Consider the following 20,849-nt stretch of genomic DNA (forward strand, 5'->3'; position numbering starts at 1 on the left):
GCCCAAAATGGTGCTATTAAAAAATACAACTTGTCCACCAAAAAACAAGACCTTATACAGCTATGTCGACGCAAAAATAAAAAAAGTTATAGCTCTTGGAATGCGACGATGGAAAAACGTAAAAAATAGCTTGGTCATCAAGGTTTAAAATAGGCGGGTCACTAAGGGGTTAAATTGAAGATATTGGGTTGGATTATACTCTCGCAAAATTGTATCTTCCCTACCAGGACCATGCTTGGACATGCCAGCAATACTTGAAGTGGCCGGAGGACTTTGTAAAAGGCATCCTGATTGCGGGTGGAGACTTCAACTTCGTGCTAGACAGGTATGTGGATACCTCCTCGGGCAGGTCTCCTATCTCTCTCTCCCACCTAGCGAGTCTCCAACAATCTCTATTTAAACTCCAGTTTTTTTTATATATGGCAGATTCTACACCAGGGGAACGTGATTTCACATATTATTCTGCCTTTCATGATATGTACAGCAGAACTGATTATTTGTTAGCCAGCATTTTTTGAGTTGGACCCCATTCTCCCATTTATATTTATTTTCCTTTACCAGACTTTACCTCCCGTCGCAGGTAATGGCGCCTGAACACCAACCTCCTAGATGTTGCTGTGTGCATTACTACGTTTGGCAATGCCATCACAGAGTTTCTCTCTCACCACGTTGCATATACTGCATTTCTCTCTAGTTAATGGGAGGCTCTTAAATTTGTTCTTAGGGGCATTTTTTTTTTTTTATAACATGTGTCCCGACTTGAGAAGAAAATATCTACGACCATTGTGTGGACACTGAAACAAATTCATGACTTGTCATGGAGCATCTGGCGGTAACTTAATCCAGATTTCAGAGGCATAGTAGTGAAGTATAAGGAGTATAAAGCTTCTTTCTAGGCAGATGATCTTTAATCAATCATATGAAACCACCCTAGAATATAATTTCTGTCCATACTAAAAGAATTTCATTATGATTACGTAAATAATTATAAGATGCACCTTGCCAAAACTGAAATCCTAAATGTTTCCGTTCCTTCTACAGAAGTCTTGGTTCTTCAGGACACTTTCCCTTTTCGTTGGTGCTCTCAATCTGTCATCCGAGATTTTCAGTTAAATCATTATGTTTCGATACTTACTCGCCTGGTAGACTGGTTTCATGGGGCCACTCAGAAGCAATGGGTTTCATTCGCTCTTTATTCCCTTTATTCCCTACTATGGATAGTAAACCCTTCCGAGATACTCTACCTCCGCCTACTCAGAACTACCTTACATTGTGGGATCGCTTGATCAACAGGCTGGAGATTTCCAGTTCTCCTGGCCTGTTTTTATCCTCTGTTTAACAATACAGCATTTTCTCTTCGAGTGGGTGTGAGCCAATTTATGGCTTGGGATCACAAGCCTAGGACGATACTAGTTCATACTCTTACGAGGATGCTTTCTCTCCCTATCCTATGCACTCCCAGGGAGGTTCCTTTTCTGGTTCCCCTATTCACAACTTTAATCCTTCTTATCCTCCTTTCAGCCACTTATGGTGCGCACTGCAGATCCTCGACCCTTGGGGACCCTCCTTTTACAGGAGGCTTACCCAAGTAGGACTATATCACAGCTTTATGAGATTTAGCAGAATTCCTTCAATGATACAACCCCTTGGTTTACAGGTGTTTGGGAGAGAGAGAGATTGGAAGACAGTTTTTCCTTAGAACAATGGGACAGCTTTTCTGTTTGTTCCGAATCTTCCCATAGCTTGCAGGGCACAGGCAATGTATTATAATCTCCAATATAATATGCTTCAAATTATTCATACATTGTGAACCACTGTGAAATATTTTCTGCCCTTCTGGGACAGTTTTTCCTGTCCAAGGTCAGCATTAGGGGAGGGCCAACATCTCCACAGGAGACCCCTGCTAGAGGTGTAAAAAGATCAACCCGCTGCCACCTGGCGGGCTCTTTCAACTCCAGACCCGGTAACACCCCCTGCTGCCGTAACTGGGCCCAGGGAAGTAAAGAGCCCGCCGATGGCGGGCCTTTCTTTTTTCCAGGACCCGAGACGCGGAGGATGTTGGTGTCCCGGCGCAGGCGGCACAATTACTTTACTGGATCGCACCACCTGCGCCCGGTAGTGGACAGCACGAAGAGGACCCTGACGCTCGTCGACGTGGGCACAGCGATTATATCCGTATTAAGTTTTCCTTATTTTAACTTGTTTGGAGCAAATGAGACATTTGAAAATGAGGCACTAAAGGATTATTACTGTGTGGGAATTATTACTGTGTGGGGGCATTGTTACTGTGTACAGGAAATAAAGGAGGCATTGTTACTGTATGGGGCACAAAGGGAGCATGATTTCTGAATGAGGCCACTAAAAATGGTATTAATACTGTATGGAGGCATTAATGCTGTATGGCGCACTAAGGGAGACATTATTATGCGGAGTTCACATGAGGTGGATACGCTTTGTAAAATCACGCAGCGTATACGCACTGTGCGCCGTATGGAATTCCAGGCGAAAAACCGCACCAAATAGTGGTGCAGTTTTTCGCCCGGAATGTCCACTGCGGACAACTGCTGCACTTAGCCAGGCTGCTAGCAGGCCGGCCTCCTGGGATGACGTTCCATTCCAGGAGACTGCTTCAGCCACATGAGATGAAACGTCATCCCAGGAGGCCTATCTAGAGGGAGAAACACAGACTTCTGGGTAAGTAAAAGATTTTAATTTTGCGTTTTTTTGCGGCGGATTTCCTGCGATCCCACCTCAAAAAAACGCAACAACTCCTTTTTGGTTTTACCATTGAATTAAATGGAGAAAACCCGCAAAAGATAAGCAGTGTTTACGCAAATACAATTTACATGCTGTGGAATAAAATTCCGCACCGCAGGTCGATGTCTGAGCATTTTTTCCGCTCAGTATTTAAGCAGTATGTGGATGAGATTTGTTTTAGCTCATCCACTTTGCTGCTACTATATTTGCTGTAGATTTTCAGCAACAAATTCTCGTGAACCGACCCTTACTGTGTAGGGCAAAAAAAGGGCATTATTACTGTACGGGGGCACTAACTGAGGCATTATTACGGTATTGGGGCACACAGGGGGCATTATTACTGTGCGGGTGCACTATTACTGAGGGGGCATTTTTATTGTGTGGGGCACCAAGGGTGTCCCACACAATACTGTCTGAGGTACTGTGGATGTCGAGCTTATCTAGATTGTGGGGTATAGGTGGGGAGGGTGCTGTAAAAGCGGGAAACCAACAAGTCTGTGTTTCCAAATTCTGCAGAGACAATGCTAGCTGGAAGAAGTCGTCATAGAGATCTGGGGAAAAGTGAAAGATAACGACTCATCAGAGAAGATGCCGTCACTGGTTTTAGCTATACTGTAATCACTTATATGGCCTGAAGAGTGCTTGTGTGGAACTGGTAGCTACCACTATATAGTCACTGTATCATGGTTATATTGGTATTTGTACAGTGGTTTTTATTCAGTAACAGTATAGTAATATTATTCAGTCACTAGGTGGTTATGGTTTGAAGGTATTATTCAGTAACAGTACGGTGGTATTATTCAGTCACTATGTGGCGGTATTATTCAGTAACCGTACGGGGTATTATTCAGTCACTAGGTGGTTCTGGTGTGGCGGTATTATTCAGTAACAGTACGGTGGTATTATTCAGTCACTATGTGGTTATGGTGTGGCGGTATTATTCAGTAACCATACGGGGTATTATTCAGTCACTAGGGGGTTATGGTGTGGCAGTATTATTCAGTAACAGTATGGCGGTTCTATTCAGTCACTTGGTGGTTGTGTGGCGGTATTATTCAGTAACAGTACGGTGGTATTATTCAGTCACTATGTGGTTATGGTGTGGCGGTATTATTCAGTAACAGTACGGGATATTATTTAGTCACTAGGGGTGTGGCGGTATTATTCAGTAACCGTATGGTAATATTAAGTCACTGTGGTTATGGTGTGGTGGTATTTGATCTTGTATAGCATTATTTTTGGTAATATTGGTCTTTATATAGTGAGTTGTGTTCAGTGACAGTATGCAGGTAATATTTAATCTTTGTATGGTAGAATTATTTGGTCCTGGTATAATGGTATGATTCAATACCTATATATATATATATATATATATATATATATATATGTGTATGTGTGAGAGAGGGGGGAAATTTGCTTTGAGTCTTGCCACATTCCTGGACACACACAAAATCAGTCCTGCAGCTCTATCACACCGCCTACTGTATTGACGGTATTATTGATACAATAATTCAGCATTTGGGTCCCCAGTTTTAATTTTTCCCAGCGCCACACTTTGTCTAAAACCGGCTCTGATCTTTAACTTTAGGGCAGAATTATTAAATCTGCTACATTGTTTCTGCTTGAGAAATGTTGTATTCTGAAGTTTTCAGTCTGCATGAAACCTTTGAAAGACCATACAGATTCTGTTCCTCTATTGTATCACATTCTACTTCCTTTTTTAAAAACAATAACTGAAGTCAAATTGAAACTAGCAGATAACTAGGTCATGTAAGACGAAAGGAACGGTTAGAAACCATAAGTAATGGAGAATTTCAAAACTCTTTTTGCTCTAGCCGTGAAATATCAGACGGTTCTTGGCTACAGTGCCCTGTCCTTGCTGGCAGCTGTAGGTGAAAACCTCTTCTCATCCATAGTGTACAAATGTCCATGCAACAGTTGGAGCCATACATATGGATTGGTATTCCTTCTGGTACCAGCATTACTATTGTTCCTTCTGGGCTATATGCTCAATATTTCGTTCTGGAAACAAGTCACCGGTTGCTGCAATACGTATGCATTTGACAGAGGATTCTATTATTGGTGTGGAAAAAGGCTACACTGCTTGTACATATTTTTACAAGTGACATTTTTGTCAGCACTTCCTCCTATGACTTGGATTGCCCTGGCTCTTCTAAAGGTAAATTTTTATGAATGTATTGTTACGGGACTTCCTTTAAACTACGTAAAAGAGAGATTTTGTGGGACAAATCATGTGTGTGTAAAAGAGTTACTGTTCATACCTTGCGCATCATCTGCTAAAATGAACCTTTCCCGGGCTGTATTGGAACAGATACAGGGCAGCATACGTGCTGAGTCTCAGGTAAGTTTCTTTACATATAAATATATATATATATATATATATATTCTCATTGATTTGTTTAAGTGACCATTAAATACATGCATGTAAAAGTATGAATGTGTTTAGTAGTAGAAATCAGTAAAGAAGATAGGTGGCATGTAATATATGTAAGAAAGGGTATCCAGTCAAAATGATCACGTTGGTGATTTTGAGAATGAAAGGGCTCTATATAAAGGGTTATATAAGGATTTCTATAAATCTGACACCGCATTCTAAGCAAACCGCAATTCATTTGACTGGCCCTCTGTGTAGAATGTGCTAGATTTCCAGTAACCGAAATAGTACCAAAGTAAAAAATAAATAAATAAATTCACAAATAAATCTATCTAGAATGAAACTGTGATCATTAGAAAGGGAGAGGGGGATGTAGCAGCAGCAGCAGCAGTACTATCCCTTATTCAGTGTCAGTTTAATTCTGAGAGGGGGGAGAAGGGTGATATCCTATTACAGTCCTCCTTAGGGTATGTGCACACGTCAACGCCAAAAACTTCTGAAATTACGGAGCTGTTTTCAGGAGAATTCAGACGTTTTTACAAGTGCACGCGTTTTTCACGGCGTCTTTTACGGACGTAATTGGAGCTGTTCTTCATTGGAGTCAATGAAAAACGGCTCCAATTACATCCCAAGAAGTGTCCTGCACTGATAGCGACGCGTAAAATAACAGCTCGTCTGCACAGAACACCGTAAGACCCATTGCAAGCAATGGGCAGATGTTTGCCAACGTACTGGAGCCATCTTTTCAGGCGTAATTCGAGGCGTAAAACACCTCTATTACGCCTGAAAATTGGTCGTGTGCACATACCCTAAGGCTCGGTTCACATGTTCACACTGTCAAAATGCGTTTTGTACCGTGGTATATCTGCTCTATTTTGCAATGTGTGAACTCAGCCTTAGAATGTGTATGAGACTGGGGAAGTGTAGAGAGGAGACATCTGATTGGATCAGACAATATAGCACAGCTCGAACATCGCACCAGGATGAGCACCCCCTTCTCCCCACCAGCAAGTATGGAGAGAGAAAAATGAAACTTACAGAAAGCAACAGAAGGAAGGAAAAATAGCTCAAATATGCAAGTTACACACAATATTTATTTCTACACCACGTCTACAAATCTACAGCTGCCTAAAGAGGAACTGGGATTTTGTTTTATAAAAAATAGTGCTCAATAGAGCTATGTAATCCTGGAAATCAGTGGTCGTTCAAGATTAGAGACATCACCAATTTTAGAAATTTTAACTTTAAAAGGGCAACTTCATTTTTTTATTTACAAGATTTACTACTGTGTATAGGTCTAGAAAGTGTTGACAAACGTGTCAAATTTTGTCACAGATGGTGCAATTTTGATACTTCTACCTCACTAGACACTTTTTAAAGTGGTCCAAAAAAAAAACCTGTGATACAACAGGACTACTTGAGGACTATTTACAGACCACAGACCACAGACGGGGAAGACGATCCCAGGTCCTACAAATGAGGATCACATTTCACCTTATGTAAGTACAGCATTTCTATACTGTACATTCATAACCTACATACTACTACTACTACGTCTCTCTCTGCTTCATATTTGAGTCCGGTCTATTCGTGACGGTAGAGCTCCTTGCCTCCCCTTGCCCTCCTCAAAGTGCAGATGCAGAGCAGCCAGCCTTCAATCACCACCGAGAGTGGCGGGGAAAGCCGCAGAGATGTGCTTACGTCATGAATACATCCCTCATAACTGAGAGTCATGTAGGCTCATACTATGCTGCCCTTATATAGTGCAGCATAGTCTAATGACAGACCCGCTTTAATGATACTTTGGTAATGAGATTTTTTGTTAACTACACGAAGTATGAGAACAATTAGGCTAGTTGAGGATTTGGCCCACATCCATCAATGTATTTATGTAATTTTCTTTTGGTGCATTTTACTCAAATGGTGTCTTATTTATTATTTGCATCAGAATTAAGTGACATTAGCGCCCTGCACGTCAAGTTTTTAAAAAGTGAAGTGTAAAGTGGGTGAGACTTATTGCTTAAGCCAGGATTTAGACACATGTGTGAAATTTTTAAAAGTTGCAAATGAGCATCTCTACTCCACAAAGACCTTAGTGTACAAAAAATGTCAAACCAAAACCAGCAATGGAGCCTACATAGAGAAAATATATAACGGAAAGATTTGTACCTCTCCTGCGGACCCACTTTCTGGTTTTGGCTTAGGGTATGTTGACACGGCTTACTTTCAGACGTTTTTCTCGCCGTAAACACCCCGAAAAACGTCTGAAAATACGGGGGCTGAACACCTCCAAACATCTGCCCATTGATTTTTACATACATAGTACGGCTGAAAAAAGACACATGTCCATCAAGTTCAACCAAGGGACAGGAAAAGGGAAGGGAAAAATTTCTACACATCGGAGCTAATACTTTTTCGTTCTAGGAAATTATCTAACCCTTTTTTAAAGCCATCTACTGTCCCTGCTGTGACCAGCTCCTGCGGTAGGCTATTCCGTAGATTCACAGTTCTCACAGTAAAGAAGGCTTGTCGCCTCTGCAGGTTGAACCTTTTTTTCTCCAGACGGAGGGAGTGCCCCCTTGTTTTTTGAGGGGGTTTTACATGGAACAGGATTTCAGCATATTTTTTGTATGTGCAATTAATATATTTATATAAATTAATCATGTCCCCCCTCAGTCGTCTTTTTTCAAGGCTAAATAGGTTTAATTCTTTTAATCTTTCCTCATAACTTAGATTCTCCATGCCCCTAATTAGCTTCGTTGCTCTTCTTTGTATTTTTTCCAACTCCAGGGCATCCTTTCTATGAATTGGAGCCCAGAACTGAACTGTGTATTCTAGATGAGGCCTCACTAATGCTTTGTAAAGTAGCAATATTACATCCCTGTCCCGCGAGTTAATGCCTCTTTTAATACACGACAATATCTTGCTGGCCCTTGAAGCAGCTGATTGACATTGCATGCTGTTATTTAGTTTATGATTTACAAGTACACCCAGATCCTTCTCAACAAGTGAATCAGCCAGTGTAGCTCCCCCTAGGACATATGATGCATGCAGGTTGTTGGTACCCAGATGCATAACTTTACATTTATCTACATTAAACTTAATTTGCCAACTGGATGCCCAAACACTTAGTTTGTTTAAATCTGCTTGCAATTCACGAAACATCTTCCATAGACTGAACTATATTACATAGCTTGGTGTCATCTGCAAAAATAGAAATAGTGCTATTAATCCCATCCTCTATATCATTAATAAATAAGTTGAATAATAGTGGTCCCAGCACTGAACCCTGGGGTACACCACTTATTACCGGGGACCATTCAGAGTAGGAATCATTGACCACAACTCTCTGGATACGATCCTTGAGCCAATTCTCAATCCAATTACAAACTATATTTTCTAAACCTAAAGTCCTTAATTTACCCATTAGGCGTCTATGGGGGACAGTGTCAAATGCCTTTGCAAAGTCCAAAAACACTATATCCACAGCGGCCCCTCTGTCTAGGCTTCTGCTCACCTCTTCATAAAAACAGATCAGGTTAGTTTGACAACTTCTGTCCTTAGTAAAACCGTGCTGGCTGTCACTTATAATACTATTTTTTGTCACATAATCCTGTATATAGTCCCTCAATAGCCCCTCAAACATTTTCCCCACGATGGATGTTAAGCTTACTGGTCTATAATTACCCGGGGAAGACCTAGAGCCCTTTTTGAAAATAGGCACTACATTTGCCCTGCGCCAGTCCCTTGGCACTATACCAGTCACTAGAGAATCTCTGAATATTATGAAAAGTGGGACAGAAATAACTGAACTAAGCTCTTTAAGAATTCTAGGGTGTAACCCATCTGGTCCCGGGGCCTTGTGCACATTTATTTTATTTAATTGTCCCTGACAGCAGGCCATCTTTACCCATCGCCCAGGGGAAACACGTGGTCCCCCGCATCAGCGATCGCTGCAATTGGCTGGTCAATTCTGACCGGCCTTTCGCAGCTTTTTTCGGCATAAACCCATCACTGTGCCACAGGGCACAGTGATAGGTGGTGATTGGTGTTGTCTAGGACAGCACTGATACCTGCCTTGTATCCACAGGGCGGTGGAACCCAGCGCCCCCTCCCCGATTGCTACGATTGTTGGTCTGTATAGACCGACCAATCGCAGCCATAGTGGGTCTTTCAAACACCCTGCACCAGCTCTGCCCACCTCATTCCGGTTAGGAATGGTGAGCAGAGCCTCTGCATACCTACTGTGAGCCATACTGACCGTTTTTGAGGCCTGTGTTGCTGGCGATCGTCGTCTACTGCATCCTGCTGTCGTCATCATCATCATCATGATCAACTGTGCTGCTGTGCAGCACTATGATTTGTCCCTAAATTTCCCTGTCACAGTCCCTGATGCTTCACCCCCCCCCCCCCGTCCCTGTCCTGCAGCCACAGAGTTTTGATCTGTGACCTCCTCAAATTTTGACACACTTTTTCTTTGTCAATTTTTCCCCTGCACCATCTCTGTGTGTGCGCCCTGCGGCCACTGAGTGCTGATCAGTGACCGCCATCACTGATCAGCATCTGTGGTCATTTTATTTTAAGCAGGTTTTTTTTTAAAACATACACTGTATATTTTTTTTAAATAACACATATGGGGTATTTCCGTGCTCAGGAGAAATTGCTTCACAATTGTCGGGGTGCTTTTTCTCCTTTAGACCTTGTGAAAATTAAAAACTGTAAGCTAAAACTACATTTTATGGGAAAAAAATGTAGGTTTTCATGGCCTACTTTCAATTAATTCTGCAAAAAACCTGTGGGGTCTAAATGCTCACTATACCCCTGGATAAATTTCATAAGGGGTGTAGTTTCCAAAATGGGGTCACTTTTGGGGGGCTTCCACTGTTTTGATCCTTCAGGTGCTTTGCAAATGTAATATGGCGCCGCAAACCATTTCTGCAAAATTTGAGCTTTAAAAGCCAAAAAGCAATCCTTCCCTTCTAAGCCCTGCTGTGTCTGAACAACAATTTATGTCCACATATGGGGTATTGGCGTGCTTGGGAGAAATTGCTTTACAAATTTTGTAGTGTTTTTTTTCTCCTTTAGACCTTGTGAAAATTAAAAAAACTAAGATAAAACTACATTTCATGGGGAAAAAAAATTTAGATTTTCATTTTCAAGGTCTACTTCCAATTAATTCTGCAAAAAAACCTGTGGGATCAAAAGGCTCACTATACCCCTAGATAAATTCCATAAGTGGTGTAGTTTCCAAAATGGGGTCACTTTTGGGGGGCTTCCACTGTTTTGATCCTTCAGGGGCTTTGCAAATGCAACATGGCACCGCAAACCATTTCAGCAAAATTTGAGTTTCCCAAAAGCCAAAAACGATCCTTTCCTTCCAAGCCCTGCCGTGTGTCCGAATATCCGTTTATGACCACATGTGGGATATTCCACTTAACGGCGCTGTTCCTCCCCAGTGAAAAGTACCCGGCAGGTCGCACCGATGAAAGGTCACTGGTGTTGGTCCATAAACTCTAGGCAACTAAGAGGTACATTTGCTGTAATCGGGAGAAATTTCTTTACAAATGGTGGGGTGCTTTTTCTCCTTTATTCCTTGTAAAAATGAAAACATTGTATGTTTTATTGGAAAAAATTTAGATTTTCATTTTTATGGCTTATTTCAAAGAAATTTAGCAAAAAAACCTCGAGTCAAAATGCTCACTATACCCCTAGATTCATTCCTTGGGAGATATAGTTTCCAAAATGGTGTCTTTTGGGGGTGTTTCCTATATTTTGGCACAACAAGACCTTTTCAAACCTGACATGGTGGCAAAAATATTTTCTAATAGAATTGAGGCATGGAAATCCACTAGGTGCACCTTTGCTTCTGAGGCCGGTGTTTCAGTCCATTAGCACACTAGGGCCAGATGTGGGATATTACTAAAAACTGCAGAATTTGGGCAATAAATATTGACTCGCGTTTCTCTGGTAAAACTTTCTGTGTTCCAAAAAAAATGTATTACAAATGAATTTCAGCAAAAAAAAAGACATTTGTAAATTTCACCTCTACTTTGCCTGTGAAGTGCCTAAAGGGTTAAGAAACTTTGTGAATGCTGTTTTGAATACTTTCAGGGGTGCAGCTTTTAAAATGTGGTGGTTTATGGGGTCTATCTAATATATAAGGCCCTCAAAGCCACTTCAGACCTGAACTGGTCCCTAAAAAATAGCCTTTTGACATTTTCTTGAGAATGTGAGAAATTGCTGCTAAAGTTCTAAGCCTTGCAGCGTCCTAGAAAAATAAGAGCGTTCAAAAAAGGATGCAAACATAAAGTAGACATATGGGAAATGTAAACTTGTAACTATCTTGTGTGGCATTACTATCTGTTTTACAAGCAGATACATTTAAATTTAGAAAAATTAAATTACATTTTGCACCTTTTTCTTTAAATTTTGGTGTTTTTTTCCAAATAAATATTGAATTTATCGACCACATTTTTTCACTAACATAAAGTACAATATGTCACGAGAAAACAATCCCAGAATCGCTTGGATAAGCAAAAGCATTTCAAAGTTATTACCACAAAGTGACACGTCAGATTTGAAAAAATAGGCCGTGCCACAAGGCCAAAAATGTCTTCAAGGGGTTAAACAGCAGAAACAAAACAAATAGGTCAAGTAATAAGATGGAAAATCATGGGTTCTAGGTGTGAAAGGTGTGGGGATAGCAGATGGAAGAGAAAAGTGTGGCGGAGAAGGATTGAGAAGGAGTAGATTGTGAATGGAATGTTGGATGGGGAATGGGACTGGTATGGGGGATCGGACTGGAACGAACGAAGGAAGGGACTGGGCCGGGGGATAGGCCTGGGCATAGGAGTGGCTCAGTGGATAGGACTGAGCCAGGGGAAAGGTGAAGCGGTGTAGGATTTAACAATTTGCATAAACCTAGCCTCGTTTGTGGAAAATGGGACCACTGACAAATTTAACATGCCTCTAGCAGATTTTCTTACATAACTTACATGAATATTCGAGATGTTCTCAGACTCCTATGTTTTTTTTCCCCTTTCATCATTGTTTTTTGGATTTTAGAGGGAGGGGGTAAGAAAGTATTCAGCATCTTGTGGCACATTGCGTCCTACGTAGAGCAGGGAGGATGCTGGGGGCTGTTACTGTGTTATAGGCCACGGCTCAGGAAGCAGATAGGATTGTATACCCTTAAAGAGGCTCTGCATCGTGTCGGACGAGCGAGGACACATCGGCACCAGGCGACAGAGGCTACATCGACTTACCTGCAAACGCCGATGCTGCTGCAGAATCAACTGTAGCCTCTGTCGCCTGGTGCCGATGTGTCCTCGCTCGTCTGACACGATGCAGGACCTGGGGCAGGAAGTGACGTCATAGCGTGATCTCTCGAGAACACGCTGTGTGTCTGTGCACTGCCAGAAGCTGGGTGTTAACGAAGAGAAGTGGATGATGCTGATTCGTCAGCATCATACACTTCTATTCACAACGCCCAGCTAGTAAAACAAGTAAAAACGCCCAGATGTACACACACAATACACGCCCACTTGTACTTAACTTTAAACACGCCCAGTTGTACATAAGAAAGGCTCATTTGCATAAATATAAAAATGCTCATAACTTGGCCAAAAATGCTCGTTTTTGAAAAAAACAAAACGTTACTGTAACCTACATTGCAGCCCCGATCTGCTGCAATACGAGATAGGGGTTTGAAAATCTGGTGACAGAGCCTCTGCTCACAAAAATCTGCTGCATTGTTGTACATGTGTACACAAACCTAGCACTCATGCATAAATCAGTGTAGTCCATATCAGATTGCAGGTTTGTTTTATTGTGGGCTGTGGACAACACTGACTAAGACCACGTTCATACAGCAGTATTTTGATTCTGTATTTGTAAGCCAAAACCAGGAGTGGAACCTATACAGACTAAATAATTTGATATTGTGTAATGGAAAGATTTGAACCTTTTTCGTGATTCTGACTCACTCCTGGTTTTGGCTTCTCAGAGCATTTGGGTCATAGGCCCCCAAGATCCAATGAACAACGACAATATAAATTTCAAGTTAACTTTTTTGTGATCTATAAAAGCAACAACACTTCCAAAAAAATTAGATGTGTAGCGTAATATATGGCTTTCCATAGATTTAAGGTCTGTGCTTTAACAATTTTTGTCCTGATCACACAGGTTTTTGGCTGGTGTCTGATAGCCTCTGTGTTGCTTGTTGTGGTAGCCTCCACTTGCATAAGCAGATGTCAATCACCAGTTCGCCATCTCCAACTGATGTTCTGGAAAACTTACATAGAAAATGAGCAGAAGTTTTTCGATCAAGATTCCAAACAACATGCTGCAAAACTCGCTGAAAGGAATGTGAAAAGTTTCTTCAACCAGGAAACTGCAGAGAAATATTCCACGCCTGGAAACAAAGATTGGAACAGCATCTCGACAGCAAACACATGGAACAACAAAAAAACGTATTATACACCATTGCATAAGTTTGTAGACTCAAACCATGATAGTATGAGAGAATCTTCCAGGAGTATTTTATGTCCAGCTGAAGTGAATTTTGCAACCGCAGCTCTTTAACCACTTAAGGATGCAGCCAATTTTGTCCTTGACGCAGGGAACTTTGCCTGACTGTGTCTTGACAGCCATAATGTTTTTATTTTTCAAATTACACACATATATATATATAGCAATCCAAAAAAACAGGCAGCACACCGTAGTTAGAGTGAAAAAAAAGAGGGTACTTTATTGCCCCATGTGCGACGTTTCAGCTCTGTACACTAGAGCCTTTCTCAAGCAAAAGACATGTGAACACACAGCAGTATAAAACAAGGTTCCAATGAAAGGGTACAAAATTAGTAATTAAGTACATACAATGTCAAAATGCAAACTTAGAGTGAAAATTACATTTATTACTTCCAAAGGAGCGCCATAGATGCAATGGTGACGAAACAATATTAAGTGTAATCATATCCCAAGGAACGTACAGAAAGTGTAAAGTATCAATAATCATTGATACCTACACCTGTGTGATAATAGTGCAAAAAACAATGGTTAAAAATGATATCACCTGAGGAGACAAAAATCAGTTCGCTACTGCGCATGCGCGGAAAAATTGCTAAATTTTACGGTGTTCCGGATGTGTAGCGCGAATTCGTGCATGCGTACGAAGTATGTAGGTACTGCGGACGCCATCTTGAAAAATGGCAAAGAGGAGGGCAAGAACCTCGGTGTAATATTATGTGAGTACCAAAAGCTATAGAGTGAGATGAATGCGTATCCACTGAGGATGGTATAGGGAGGCAGGCACAAGGACGTTTAGATCACCGGGACCCGGACACAAAGCGGCTACAATCCAATAAGTGAGATCATACTTATTAGGCAAAGAGGACGTGAGGAGGTAAAAAAAAACACAGAAGCAGTCATTAACCATCCACCAAGGGATAGCACTGACACTTATATGTGTGGATACTACACACGTGTAATAGTGCACTCCCAAACATCCTTATCCTGTCAGAAAGTGTGTAGGGAGCATTGTTGGAGAGCACATGTATCACATTGGATCTAGGCAAAAGAAATACGTATGCCTCTAGCCAACCTGTTACTCACTCAGGTTTAGATAGCATCCAAGTAATTAAAAATAATAGGTACAGTAAAATATCATCACAGGGTAACCAGCCATATGGAAGATACAAAGCAGTGATTCAATGAGTCCACAGGAGTGATATCCAGAAAGATGTGACATCATCTATAATAAAAAAGAATTATTAGTATCGATCAAGTAAAATATAGTCATCATGTCAACTATACGGAAAAAAATGTTGACCCTTATCACCAATGAGGACCAGTGTCTGGGGGATCTACACTAAACCACCCAATGCAAAATCTGTGATGATGTTTGGGAGTGCACTATTACACGTGTGTGGTATCCACACATATAAGTGTCAGTGCTATCCCTTGGTGGATGGTTAATGACTGCTTCTGTGTTTTTTTTTTTACCTCCTCACGTCCTCTTTGCCTAATATGTGTGATCTCACTTATTGGATTGTAGCCGCTTTGTGTCCAGGTCCCGGTGATCTAAACGTCCTTGTGCCTGCCTCCCAATACCATCCTCAGTGGATACGCATTCATCTCACTATAGCTATTGGTACTCACATAATGTTACGCCGAGGCTCTTGCCCTCCTCTTTGCCATTTTTCAAGATGGCGTCCACAGTGCCTATATACTTAGTACGCATGCGCGAATTTGCGCTACACATCCGGGACACCGTAAAATGTAGCCATTTTCCACGCATGCGCAGTAGCGTATAAGGCACATCCTAATAGGCTTCTACATATGGCAGCCATGGGGCCTTTCTTAGGCCTTTGGCTACTATAATTTAAGGTTGGCCCCCATGATTGTTTGCTGGGGTCGGCGATGGAGAATAAAAGGGAACCCCCTTTTTTAATCACTTAGATGCCTCGGTCAGTATTGACGGCACTGCTCCTCAAGGGCACATTTACAGCACTGGTCCTCAATGGCATGAATCCCCCCACTGTAAATGTACGGCGCATGCCATGAATGGGTTAATATGAAGAGTTTTCTTAAAGTAACAGTAGAAATACTTCCCGCACCAGCTTTACAAAGTTGCATTTATTTCGTAATCATAGTTCATTCATAAAAGACTTATTACTTGGAAGAACAAGACAGCAGAATATATCACTATAAAAATAACAATAAAACAATTTATATTGTATAAAACTGAGGTAAATAGATTGATGTCTTTTGAAAAGGGTCTTGCAGTTCTTGACAAGAGCGTGGCTTGTTAGACATTTTGGCTCAGATTTATCAATGTATTAGAGACTGGCACCCTGTTCTATAATGTGCCAGTATTTATCAGTCTCCCCCATTATCTCTCAAGAGTGGAGTATATGAACAAAACGTTCAAACCCAGTGTACAGCTTGTGTCTCATTTATGTCAGGCTTTAGTTTTTATATAACATTTATCCACCGACTGTTTTAATAAATTTACCCCAACATGTGAATGACAACTTCTTTATTGGGCAGTAAGGCTAGATTCACACGAGCATGGCCGGCCTTAGGTACATGTGACCAGTGCGGTCGCATAGGGCGCCACCCGCCGCACTGTAAAGGGTGTGCCACTACTTGGGGTGCCAGGGGGTCAGGTGCCACTCACTTACCGCACCAACCTCAATACTGGCTGCCCGGCACCCTGGCCACCGCTCACCCTGTCCTGCGCCCTGAATGATGAGACAGGCATGATGACATCATTCGGGACGCAAGAGAGGGAGGAGAAACCGCGCTTCCTATGCATTTACAGGACTGGTGGGGACACCAAGGAAATGTTTTCTGCAGCTGGCTCCAGCTCCAGCAGGCAGTATTTCTCAGAAGCCCAACAGGCCAGTCACTGAATGTGGGCTTTGTTTGAATGGGGGCACTGATGGGGGTCTAAAAACGGCAATAATGGCAAATGGACAGGATTCAGTGCCACCTTTGTACCCATTTGCCACTTATTGCCCCTTTAGTGTCCTTCTATTCAGTGCCCCCTTGATGCCCATTTGCCATTTTGTTGCCCCTTTATTGTTCTTGTGTCACAAAAGATGCTAAAGGCTACAGGGGCAGTAAATGTCAAATGGGCATCAAGGGGCCACCAAACAGAAGGACGCAAAAGGGGCAATAAGTGGCAAATGGGTACCATGGTGACACTGAAGGACACTAAAGTGTTTATAAATGCCAAATGGGCATAGAATTCAGTCCCTTCATAGTGCACATTTACCATTTGTTGCCTTTTTAAACCCTGTTCAGATTACGTTACATAGTTACATAGTTACATAGTTAGTACGGCTGAAAAAAGACACATGTCCATCAAGTTCAACCAAGGGAAGGGAAAAGGGAAGGAAAAATTTCTACACATAGGAGCTAATATTTTTTTGTTCTAGGAAATTATCTAACCCTTTTTTAAAGCCATCTACTGTCCCTGCTGTGACCAGCTCCTGCGGTAGACTATTCCATAGATTCACCGTTCTTACTGTAAAGAAGCCTTGTCGCCTCTGCAGCTTGAACCTTTTTTTCTCCAGACGGAGGGAGTGCCCCCTTGTTTTTTGAGCGGGTTTTACAAGGAACAGGATATCACCATATTTTTTGTATGTGCCATTAATATATTTATATAAGTTAATCATGTCCCCCCTTAGTCGTCTTTTTTCAAGGCTAAATAGGTTTAATTCTTTCAATCTTTCCTCATAACTTAAATTCTCCATGCCCCTTATTAGCTTCGTTGCTCTTCTTTGTATTTTTTCCAACTCCAGGGCATCCTTTCTATGAACTGGAGCCCAGAACTGAACTGCATATTCTAGATGAGGCCTCACTAATGCTTTGTAAAGTGGCATTATTACATCCCTGTCCCGCGAGTCCATGCCTCTTTTAATACACGACAATATCCTGCTGGCCTTTGAAGCAGCTGATTGACACTGCATGCTGTTATTGAGTTTATGATTTACAAGTACACCCAGATCCTTCTCAACAAGTGAATCCGCCAGTGTAGCGCCCCCTAGGACATATGATGCATGCAGGTTGTTGGTACCCAGATGCATAACTTTACATTTATCTACATTAAACTTCATTTGCCAAGTGGACGCCCAAACACTTAGTTTGTTTAAATCTGCCTGTAATTCATGAACATCTTCCATAGTCTGAACTATATTACATAGCTTGGTGTCATCTGCAAAAATAGAAATAGTGCTATTAATCCCATCCTCTATATCATTAATAAATAAGTTGAATAATAGTGGTCCCAGCACTGAACCCTGGGGTACACCACTTATAACCGGGGACCATTCAGAGTAGGAGTCATTGACCACAACTCTCTGGATACGGTCCTTGAGCCAATTCTCAATCCAATTACAAACTATATTTTCTAAACCTATAGTCCTTAATTTACCCATTAGGCGTCTATGGGGGACAGTGTCAAATGCCTTTGCAAAGTCCAAAAACACTAAATCCACAGCGGCCCCTCTGTCTAGACTTCTGCTCACCTCTTCATAAAAACAGATTAGGTTAGTTTGACAACTTCTGTCCTTAGTAAAACCGTGCTGGCTGTCACTTATAATGCTATTTATTGTCACATAATCCTGTATATAGTCCCTCAATAGCCCCTCAAACATTTTCCCCACGATGGATGTTAAGCTTACTGGTCTATAATTACCCGGGGAAGACCTAGAGCCCTTTTTGAAAATAGGCACCACATTTGCCCTGCGCCAGTCCCTTGGCACTATGCCAGTCACTAGAGATTCTCTGAATATTATGAAAAGGGGGACAGAAATAACTGAACTAAGCTCTTTAAGAATTCTAGGGTGTAACCCATCTGGTCCTGGGGCCTTGTGCACATTTATTTTATTTAATTTAGCTTGGACCATCTCTACATTCATCCAATTCAGTATATCAACTGATATATTAACAGCACTGGCACCGGCTACATCAGCTGCTCCTTCTTCTGTTGTATATACAGAGCTAAAGAACCCATTTAGTAACTCTGCCTTCTCTTGATCCCCTGTGATCAACTCCCCATTACCATTATCTAGGGGTCCTACATGTTCAGACCTTGGCTTTTTTGCATTTATATGCTTGAAGAATTTTTTAGGATTTGTTTTACTATCCTTGGCCACCTGCCTTTCATTTTGTATTTTTGCTAATTTTATTACATTTTTACAGATTTTATTAAGCTCTTTATATTTTACAAAGGCTACAGCTGTACCCTCAGATTTGTATTTTTTAAATGCCCTTTTTTTGTCATGTATTGCCCCTTTCACAGAAGGTGTAAGCCATGTGGGGTTTAATTTGAGTCGTTTATACTTATTACCTGTAGGAATAAATTTTGCACTATAATAACTCAAAGTAGATTTGAAAATCTCCCATTTATCATTTGTTCCATTATTTGACATTAGTTCTTCCCAGTCTATATCCTGAATTGCCGCCCTCATCCTGGGGAAATTGGCTTTCTTAAAATTAAATGTTTTTGTCCTCCCAGCCTGCGTTTGTTTTTTACAGTATAGGTAAAATGTAACTATATTGTGATCACTGTTACCGAGGTTTTCACGAACATTGACATTCCCAACAAGATCTGCATTATTAGAAATGACCAGATCCAACAGAGCTTCACCTCTAGTCGGGTCTTCCACAAACTGGCCCATAAAATTTTCCTGCAACAGGTTGAGGAAATGTCTCCCCTTTGCAGTTGAAGCCGAACCATGACACCAATTAATATCCCGGAAATTAAAATCTCCCATTATCACTACAGTACCCGCCTGTGCAGCCCGCTCCATCTGTTTATATATCTGACCTTCCATCTCCTCAGTTATATTGGGGGGTCTATAGATTACACCAAAAGTAATTTTTTCAGTGTTTACCTCCCTTTCTAGTTCCACCCACAAGGTTTCAACCTCCTCACAGTCTTCACCCACTATTGTCTCTTTCACACTCGCCTTCATATCACTTCTCACATACAGACATACACCACCACCTTTCCTATTTGTCCTGTCTTTACGAAAAAGTGTAAAACCCTGTAGATTTACAGCCCAGTCATGTGAAGAGTCCAGCCATGTTTCAGCAACACCAACTATATCTATATTTTCTTCCAGTATCAAGGCCTCCAGCTCCCCCATTTTGCTTGCTAGACTTCTGGCATTTGTGAACACACACTTTAACTTGCCTGTCAGTTTTTCACTTTTATTATCAGAAATGTGATTTGACATTAATCGCGCCTTTTTATTTACACTGATGTTTTGTAACGAAAGGATCTCCTTATCTTGTTGTCTAGTCCTCTCCCCACATTCTGTATCTCCCCCCACCAATATAGTCTGACCCCTCTCTAACCTGGCTACCCCTTTTTTTTCTACATTGGCCTCCCTCCTCAGCCCTAGTTTAAATACTCCGCCACCCCAGCTAGAATTCTCTCCCCCAGCACAGCGGACCCCCTTCCATTTAGGTGCAAATCATCTGCAGAATACAGTTTGTACCCCAATGAAAAGTCAGCCCAGTGCTCTAGGAACCCAAATCCTTCTCCTCTACACCAAGACTTCAGCCATGCATTTAACTCCCTGAGCTCCCGCTGTCTTTCCTGTGATGCGCATGGCACAGGCAGTATTCCTGAGAATACAACCTTGGAGGTCCTTCCCTTCAGCTTGTAGCCTAGTTCTTTAAAATTATTCTTAAGGCTCCTCCACCTACCATTTATTCTGTCGTTGGTACCGACATGGACCACGACAGCTGGATCATCACCAGCCCCTCCCAGCAATTTGTCCACCCGTTCCACCACATGCCGAACCCTGGCACCAGGGAGACAGCAAACCATTCGGTTGAGGTGGTCTTGGCGACAAATAATTCTATCCGTCTTCCTGATTATAGAATCCCCTACGACTATCAATTGTCTTGGCTTACCTGCATTACCATCCCGCCGACTACTAGCTGGGCTGTTCTCCCGGCTGTTAGGGAGATCAGTATCCACTAGGGCTGCCATTTCTGAGACTGACACCCTCGCATCATCACCCAACTTGGCAATTTTGCCTGGAATGTCAGAAACCGGATCGGCCTTCCTTGTCTTTGACCCCTTTCTACTGCCCCTAACTACATTAACCCAGCTACTTACCTGATCCTGCTCACCCATGTCTTCACCCTCCAGTTGTAACCCACTAACTGCATG

General features: G+C 41.8%; 1 protein-coding gene across 1 annotated transcript; it reads left to right on the forward strand.

Annotated features, from left to right (window-relative positions):
• Positions 1-4,515: 4,515 nt before the first annotated feature.
• LOC142761051 (calcium homeostasis modulator protein 6-like) lies at positions 4,516-13,780 on the forward strand. The gene is made up of 2 exons (XM_075864242.1): positions 4,516-5,119; positions 13,337-13,780. Exons 1-2 carry the CDS (start codon positions 4,562-4,564, stop codon positions 13,733-13,735), a joined length of 957 nt encoding a protein of 318 aa, XP_075720357.1. The 5' UTR covers positions 4,516-4,561; the 3' UTR covers positions 13,736-13,780.
• The last annotated feature ends 7,069 nt before the right edge of the window (positions 13,781-20,849 follow it).

The sequence above is a fragment of the Rhinoderma darwinii genome, chromosome 4 (assembly GCF_050947455.1).
Source record: "Rhinoderma darwinii isolate aRhiDar2 chromosome 4, aRhiDar2.hap1, whole genome shotgun sequence".
Classification (NCBI taxonomy): domain Eukaryota; kingdom Metazoa; phylum Chordata; class Amphibia; order Anura; family Rhinodermatidae; genus Rhinoderma; species Rhinoderma darwinii.

Bases quoted from the DNA above. Each gene is read 5' to 3' on its own strand.
- LOC142761051 (XM_075864242.1), top strand. From the start codon at position 4,562: ATGGAGAATTTCAAAACTCTTTTTGCTCTAGCCGTGAAATATCAGACG. The intron at 5,120-13,336 runs GTAAGTTTCTTT...CTGATCACACAG, and splicing joins GCATACGTGCTGAGTCTCAG to GTTTTTGGCTGGTGTCTGAT.